An 8,904-nucleotide genomic window follows, 5' to 3' on the forward strand; every position below is an offset into this window, starting at 1 on the left:
GTTCAGCAGTTTAACACGTGGCAGCTTGTGGAACAGTGTCGCACCAGGGAGAATTTGGGTAAATGGGCAGATACTGTGAATTACTTGCAGTACTTGCCCCTGTTTTATTTAGCTATTTCTCTGTGTGTGTGCACACGAGTGCACTTTTTTTAAATGTTTGGAAGCCAAAGCTGTCTCTGAAAATTGGTTATTTTACAAGTGTGTTAACTTTTTTTCCTAAATTCCCTGTCTTTGGACTGCAAACAGTAAGTTATACCAGTCTTAAATACTGATGCTTATATTGACCACTAGTTCCTCTGCAAGACACAAGTTGAGGATTCCAGATGATTCCCAGCAGTAAGCTTGTTAAAAATACAGGAAATTTTATTTTGTAAAAATACAAAAAAAAGAAGAGTAGGCAAAAAAAAAAGAAAGCCAGGAAAAAAAACCAAAATTGGGCCCACCATTCACTTCACCACCTTCGGTAATGACAGGCCACCAGAGAAAGCAAATGACACTACCTTCAACTACAGCCATCCCTGGAACAGCCCAGGAGAGGCTCTGCGTAGGGCGGGCAGCAGGAGGGTATTTAAGGCAAGAGGCTCCACAGGCTGCCAGTCTGTATCCAAGAACCACCACCTAGACCTGGATACAGTGATTTCTCACCAGTTTTTGCAAACATAGTATCATTAAGTTTGGCAATAACAATGCAGTATTCTAGTGCTTCAGAATTAGGGGGAGGCAGGAAACCCTACATGAAGCAAGTAGTCCATACACACGTGCATGACAGTTGCAACAGACCTCCACCTATAGTTTGTCATAAAGCTGTACCTACAGGAACAGTGAGTGACAGGGAATCAATCTACTGCTGCAGGCACTATAGATTTATTGAGAAACAGCATCTGCCTCCAAGTTCAGTCTGAATGAAGAAGGAAGATTGATGAAGACTGGATGGGAAACCAAGGAAGAGGTAAAGGAAACTTGAATTTGTTCACGTTCACAGTAACAGCTCGTGTAAAGACAGGCAGTATCCCACATCTCCTGATTTCTGCAGTGCTGCTCTACTTGATTGCTCTCCACTGGCCCTTAAGCATAACAGAGAGGCAAGTTTGGCTCCAAAGGGTACCTAAGCCAGGAATTTTCTGTGCTTGAAAGAGAAAAAAAGTTTCCTGTTTCATATCTGAATCACCCTCTTCAAAACAAACAAAAAACAGAGCTGCAGGCAATTTGTACTGCAAGTCACTTAGGTAAGATCTTAGAAGATGCAATGAGTTAGAATTGTACAGAGGACCGGGAAGAAGAGTGTCACAGTTAGAGCCTATCCAAGATGTGACAGATAATATAAACACATTCAAAAGTGATGAGCTGATCTGCCATCGTGCTTCACACAGCTTTGTACGGGTAAGTACAGAGAGCTGCACTGATCGGAGAACACAGCACAAGTTAAGGGCACTGCTCTGGTTATAAATTCAATTTCCCTTGCCCATGTCGGTCTGTGATTCTGCTCCAATTTTATCTTCATTTTATATTTGCAGGACATTTGGAAAGATCTTTATAAATCTATGCAAGTTGACATATCCCATTATAATTATCCCACTAAACTTTAATTGACTGCATCTTGTCACATGGTGTAGAACCTAAAGTAGACCTGCTAGTGTAACATTTGGAGACAGCAAGGTGACCACTTGGGTACATGTGCACCAAAGTATTTACATACTGGTCCACACTTAAGTGCAGTTTTGGTGCACTTACAGATGTAAGTTACAGGTCTGGGCATCCTGACTGTACTTTTATGTATAACTTCTCATTCACAGGGCAACTACAGTGTTTCTTCTATAAGTCTCTATATGTACAGAACTTTACAGCACCTCATGCACTGTCCAAAACAGATAGAAATTACAGATAAATATAGAATTTTTAGATTGAAATATCTGTATATTTAGAAAAATATACATTAGTAAACACAATAAACCAGGCAGAGAAGTGTACTGGTTCTAAAGTCTCACATGCAGGTACATTTCTGGATTAAGTCATGGTAGCTTAGTAATGTGATAGCAGACATGAGCATTTTTTTGTTTTACCATCCACATACATACATATACACAGACAACTATTTGATAATTTATTTTTCTAAACTATTTAAATATTTATCTTGTGATACATACCACATATCTTAAACATTTAGCAGCATCTTCACCTCGCTCAGGCTCACCTATTTTTACCATTAACAGTCAATGTAAAAAGTTTTCCTGTTAGTATCTGGAAAATGAATGTTTAGTAAAGAATGAGATACATTAAATCCTAGTTATTTTAAACCCCCCCAAATACTTCAAGTGGCTGTTATATGAAATATTTTCAGTTGCTCAAAACTAGCCTTTCATAGTGCCTTTCTCCCTTAACTATACAATGTGCAGGTCTCCATCTCACATCTAATCTAGCATATCCTACGAGGCAGAGACTACTGCTGCTGTGTGTATTTCTGAAATGGCACCATCATTCTAAGAACCTCCAAGAATGTTATTTTTTGAAAAAAGTAACCACCATTCTCATTCTAGTCATCCTACCAGGCAGAATATCTGATGAAAATCAGATTTTGCTAAAAAACAAAACAAAACCCAGGAGCTCAAAAACAAAACAACCCCTCTCCCCCCGCCCAGCGTTAAATACCTGCCAATCTGAACTCTCAATTTTCAAGATTTAACTACTAGATGTAAGAAGAATCATGCTTGGTTTTGTGGAGTTTTCTTCCTTATAACCTGCATGGTGACATCCAGTTAAAACCCACAGACACTTTGACATGATCTTTGCACGCAACCTAAGCAAGCCACCTTCTCTCACTGCTTCAGAACTGTACTTCTCACTAGCACCTGCATTAACACCACCCAACAGTCAGCCACCTGGCTCCACTGTGTGAACTGCTCGATTTAAAAACACAACATGAACCTGTAGCAAAAGGTAAAGCTTTAGGCTTTAGCAAATACATGGTGATCTGGAGATTGCTAACTAGGGAGGCTCTTTTGATAGTATTCTCTCCGGGATGGAAACAGGAGCAGAGAGGTTTTTCTGACTAAATCATGGTGCCCATGTTTCATGTGTTTCATTTGGGTAAGTAAATGGGGGTGGGGGAAGGAAGATGAAAATAAGTACTATGTTGTGGAAACAGAAGAATCTTCTCACTCCATTCATTAGGGAAGAGTCAGCTCAGCCCACTTTTGGCATCACAAATAGCGTATTTTCTAACTCATAATGAAAAGGCATTGTATCTGTCCAGATAGCACATCTTATTTACAGCATATGTAGATCTCCTATTACACAGTATACGAACACAGCTGAGTCACGTTCAGCAGATAGATAGTGCCAACAGCAAATCATTAAAATAGGCAAGCAATGGCTCTGCTATCATTGCTGCTACATACAACATTCGATCCACTTCTCAAAGCAGCCTCTGAGCAACAGGATCACAGAACATGTCTCCTGGGAAAGGAAAATAAAAGTCTCGTGCTGGTGCCACATTTAAAAGCTCTGCCAAACTGAAAACAAAACCAGAGAAAAGACATCCTGAAAAGTATAACAATGAAACAAAGTAGTGGTACAAATTTTCCTTAGAAAATTACAGATCCCCTCCAAATAACTGAAATCTCAGTATTAAGAGCCACAAATATATCTGTGCTATACACAGTTTCGACTGACATTTCCCACATCCACTGGGATCTCAAGCCCCCCCTGCCCCTTTCTCCCACAACAACCAACTTTACAGGCTTTTTAAAATCATCTGTAGTACACTGGTGTTTTGAGGGGTTTTTTTGAGACTTACACTTTTCCTATACTGCATCAACTCCATTTTTCTTTCCCTTGTGCACATAAAAGTCTTTAAGGAAGCAATACTGGTTTACAATGTCTAAACTTCTTTTCCCTTCAGAAATAGTTCTGAGGAAGTTGCCCTTTGATAGCATTCCATGTCACACTTTGGTGTTGGAAAGAATTCAGAAGCCAGGTGCCTGTCACCAGATGGAAGAGAAATTAAACAGACAGATGACTTCAGTTTACACACCTAACCCGGTAAGTGATGGTGAATGTTACTATATACAACAGCTGAGACTATAATATAAAATATGGTCACAAAAAGAGCTAGTCTTAGTGACAAGCTATATTTTCATTTTGTTCTTGTTAAGCAGAAATTTACATCAGCATAAGTTTTGATCGATGAACTTGAACCTAATACCTACAAATGAGCTTGCTTACTATGGGGAAAGCTGTCACTAAACAAAAGGAAATACGTTGCAAAACTAAAAGGTATAAACAACATTGCTTTTTAGCAGTAAGCTTCCAATTCACAAGCCATCTAATGAAAAATACAATTAAAAATACTGTAACAAAAAGCACAGAAATTCCATTACATCACACTCATAAAAATACAGCAGTTGATCACACACAAATATTCAAAAAGATAATAGGGAACCGCTAGATTTCACAGAAAATTAAGCCATAGATCACTATACAAATATCAAATAATGTCCTAAGGAAAGAAAATGCTTTTTTTTTTTTTTTTTTTTTTACCCAAAAGTGTTTTCACAAGTGTGAATAAATAGTCCTAAACATTAAGTGTCACTACAAGGCTCCACGTTATCAGTTTCTCTGTCAGGCTACTTCACCATTATTTAAATTGCACTGAATTACCTTGCGTACAAGCTTTCTAAGGTCAGTACTTCAACTGTAATGGGCGAACGGGTTGGCTCCCAAGAGCAGCCCAATAAGCAGCTTGCGAGGTGTTGCTTTATGTTCTTTTAAGAGACACGTATAAGGGAACCTACACAACAGTTGTCTAAATGAAGAGACAAAGAATTTGTGAAACATCAAGAATGCACCAACATTAAGCTGAAAGAAGCTGGAGCAATGGAGCTGTGTGTTGGTTGCTGCTTTTAATATTTAAAATTCTGCTCCCATTAAAATTGTCATTTTTTAAAGGAAGAAAAAAAACAAAGGAATTAGTATTCTTTCCTAATAGGAGGTAAAGACTTTTGACCAGTTAAACACTGACGTTAACAAGTTTTACAAAAATTGTTTCAAGTATCCTTTTTTTTAATCACAGTGAAAATGTAAGACCAAGATGTAAATGCTGAAGTGAATGACTGAACATTTCTTGGATGAAAAAGGCAAAGGTACTAAATCAAAACATATAAAAATGCTTAAACGCATTTCCTTCATGTGATATGAATAGAAAGGTTATCTGTAAAAAGTTAGAAAAATTAAAATAAATTACATATTTAAGTACACTTTCCCTTCAACATTTTTATAAAAATTCAGAACAGTGTACTTTTGAATATACACAGAGTAAAAATGCACAGGTGCCGTAGGTTATTGTTGGTATCTACACAACGTCACATTAACATATTTGCTGCAGTTGATTTTATTTGTTACTGAAGCTCCTCTTGAGAAATCTCAATATACCCAGCTAATTGGGACCCACTGTGGTTCCAGCCTCAGTCTCTCGATAGCAGTCTGTAGCTTCTCAAAGGCTTTGTCTAGGTTGTCATTTACAATGGTCAGGTCAAAATAGTGGTTGTACGCTCTCTGAATCCGAGCACTTTCATCCACTGTTTTTTTCAAATCAGTGTCCTGTTGAAGAGATTTTAATGATTATTAAGAACATAAGACTTGGCAAATTCTTACAAATACAGAAGTATCCCTTCATTACATACTGCAGCTTATTTAAAGCTATATACTGAATATATTTTAAAACCAATGAAAGTTTTAATTTGTAGTAAATCCACACAGGACTTGAGCTAAAATGCATTGAAAGGGCTGAAAATGTCACAAGCTGTGCCACTGACGTTAAATACGGCAACTAAATGTTTGTAAATCTTGCTATTTTTAAGAAAGTCAGTAGAAGCACATGAACTGAGGCTTGTATTGCACAACGGACAGTTAATCATTTTGAATTTGCAACTGACAATCCAGTCAAGAGTAAAATTAATGCTTCAGAATGACTGAGTCAATCAGTTACGTAAATATACTTGTGTCCTTTTTTATTTCCACAGAAAGCACCAAAAACTCCAAGAATTTAAATCAGTATGAAATGAAAGACAATGGAAGATACACATCTAGTAGAACAAAGCTCTAGAATACCTTATAGCTTTTAGAAGCTACATTTCAGCCTTGCTCACCTGACATCAGTTCCTCATTTGTAAACTACTGCTGCCTTATTTAAGTTCTGACATGAGCTGCAAAATATGCGGGAAATTTGTATTCCTACATTATAAAGCCTTCATGAAGTGCTCCCACTGAGCTTTTTTTTATCTTTCATTAGTCCTACATTCTTAGAAAATTCCTCTTTCCTTTTGCACAAAAGCAATTTTTTCGTAAGCAGTTATGAGATTTGTTCCCTTGACAACATTTATTTTATTATACTCAAGTCATGGTACAGCTGTAAATACAAAAGCCAAAATGAAAAAGTAAGTTTGTAAATAGCCTTTCCTTCTGTCCTGGTTTTCAGCTGGAACAGAGCTGGGTTTCTTTTTAGAGGCTCGAATAGCATTGCGTTTTGCTTTTCAGCCTGGGACTTGTTATGAGAGAGACGCTGATAACACACCAGCGTTTGCATTTTTGTCACTGGAAGTGAAGGACTTTGTGTCCTGTCAGTCTGCAAGTGCGAGATCTAAAGGGGTGAGAAATATTTAAATTAATGAGCTAAACTGGCATTTAGGTATGCCAGTGGGATATTCCATATCATATCCCGTCATGTCCAGTATATCAGTGAGGGTCTCTTCCTCTTTTGCTCTCTCTGGCTTTCTCTCCGGCTCTCGCTCTCCCGGGATTGCGGTTTCGGTTCGGGATTGTCGCTCCTCTGGGTTCATTATCTGGGAACAGGCCGGGCTCGGCCGGGGGGTGGGGGGCAGTTGCACTGGGTGTCACTCATCGCGTATTTTGTTACTGTTATCATTATCACTACTATTTTAATATTAGTATTATTTTAAGTTTCCTTTTATTTCTATTATTAAACTGTTCTTATCTCAACCTACGAGCCTCCTTATCCCTGCCCCCCAGTCCTCTCCCCTATCCCCTGGGGGTGGGGGGGAAAGTGGGTGAATGGCTGTGTTGGCTGCTGGCCAGGGGCTGGCCCAGTGAAACTATCACACCTTCACTGTAAATGAAGAAGACAAGCAAATGTAGCATCACAAGAGACAGAATTTTAGCAATACTTAAAGATGGTAGAAATAATGTAGACAGACCAGCTAGCAAGCAGAACATAATACTTTAAATTAACTTTGTTTTTCATTTGTTCAGGAAGTACAAGAATATGAAATGGGAAATCATATTCTTTATATACATGTGCACAGATACTATTTAGAATTCATAAAGACATCTAAATGTATATTTTAAATAGAACTGTCTTTTCTATTATTCATAAGGACAAGTAAAGCAAAGGCAAGGAGGTCCTTTAGAGAATCACATAATAGGAAACGCAGGAAATTATTTTTATACTTGTTTCAACAATTTTAACCTTGCCTTCTTGTATATGGATGACAAAATTCAGAGTTCACTTGGGGCATGGAGGAGAAAGGGCAGATCACCCACAGAGATACTAGAATCTATAATAACCAGAAACCATGACTAGGACTGGACAGTTTCTCGTGGGGTTGAGAGAATGGGATCTCACAGATTTGAAAAGAAAAAAAAAAAAAAAGACTAAAAATCCCATATTCATTTAGTGGAAATTAACCTACCCTCCCATTTTACTGCTTTGAATGCCCCATCACCATTATACAAGATGCTGCTATCTAAGCTGCAGCACTATCATCGTGAGCTGTCAGCAAACCACAGCTTTTCTCAGATGGGGAAGCTGTACTGCTGAACACAGAGGACAGTCGGTTTAACTGCTCAATCCGGCTTTTTCTGCTTTGGTCCTGCAGCTGAGTAAGTTCATGACCATACAGAATATTTATAATTTGATGCACTGGAGGAAGCATGCCTCACTTCCCTCTGCTACACACTGTGTCTCAGAAAAGGAGAGAAGATCTAATGAATAAAACGTGCCACTTTGCTTTACACGACAAATCCAAAGAACTTAAGGGGAAGATACAACTATTCAACACTTCTTTTTCTGGCAGCTCCCAGCCATTCTCAGTGCAGCACGTGCTGCTGCAGTAGTGGAAACAAGGCTTAGTTGCATTTTGTTGTTTGTTTTGGGTTTTTTTTAATGCAGGCTGCAATATCTTTCCTAAGGATTACAGATTGCAGTTTTAAAGCACACCTGTATCACACGACAAACCTGAACAGCACTTTTTTAAGGGAAGAGATGGGGAAAGTAAGGAAAGACATTCACACAACAGAACAACTCCCACCATCAGATATCTACTGTTTGCTGCAAATAGTCAAAGGTGACACTTCCCAAAGAACACATTACAAGTAATTTTTGTAATCAACACTTCTCTGGAAGAGGTCTATTTTTAAGAAAGAAGCAATCTGCCTTATACATAGTATTTGATTAACTTCTAAGTAATCAGCAAAACTCTTGCCCAACTTTTCTTAGAGACATTAATTTCAGAACAAATTCCATCTAAAATGAAAGGAAAAAAATAATCTAAGAACATCCTGTTCAAAGCAAACTAAATATGAAATAATCTGCTTACAGTGAGAAGTTTGGTTGTAATCCCAGCATCTACCACAGCCTTGTGCATAGCACGCAAAGTCTCCAATTCTGGAGCAGCAATAAACACTACATAGGGCATGAATTCTGAAGTCCTCAATATTTTCAGGGCCTAGAAGCAAAGAAAAAGAAAAAAAAAAACAACTTTGAGAACGACTCATCACATGTCCCCATTACTTAAGGGGCACTGCAAAACTAGTCTGTTACAATGGGCAGAAACACATATGCAAAGATTCTTATTTCTATTTTAGAAACTCCTACGCTGCCTTTTGAAATGC

The 8,904-nt window shown here is 38.2% G+C and overlaps 1 protein-coding gene across 1 annotated transcript in view; it reads right to left on the reverse strand.

Moving 5' to 3' along the window:
* Nucleotides 1-4,772: 4,772 nt before the first annotated feature.
* The window catches only part of PALS2 (protein associated with LIN7 2, MAGUK p55 family member), a gene marked incomplete at its 5' end in the record, with an annotated part of 9,258 nt that continues 5,126 nt past the window's right edge, over nt 4,773-8,904 (reverse strand). The window contains 2 exons of the mRNA XM_010167229.1: nt 4,773-5,595; nt 8,610-8,738. Of these exons, the coding sequence (XP_010165531.1) occupies nt 5,419-5,595; nt 8,610-8,738 (306 nt within the window). The remainder of the gene's footprint in view (nt 5,596-8,609; nt 8,739-8,904) is intronic.

Source organism: Antrostomus carolinensis, unplaced genomic scaffold (assembly GCF_000700745.2).
Source record: "Antrostomus carolinensis isolate BGI_N321 unplaced genomic scaffold, ASM70074v2 scaffold19874, whole genome shotgun sequence".
NCBI lineage: Eukaryota > Metazoa > Chordata > Aves > Caprimulgiformes > Caprimulgidae > Antrostomus > Antrostomus carolinensis.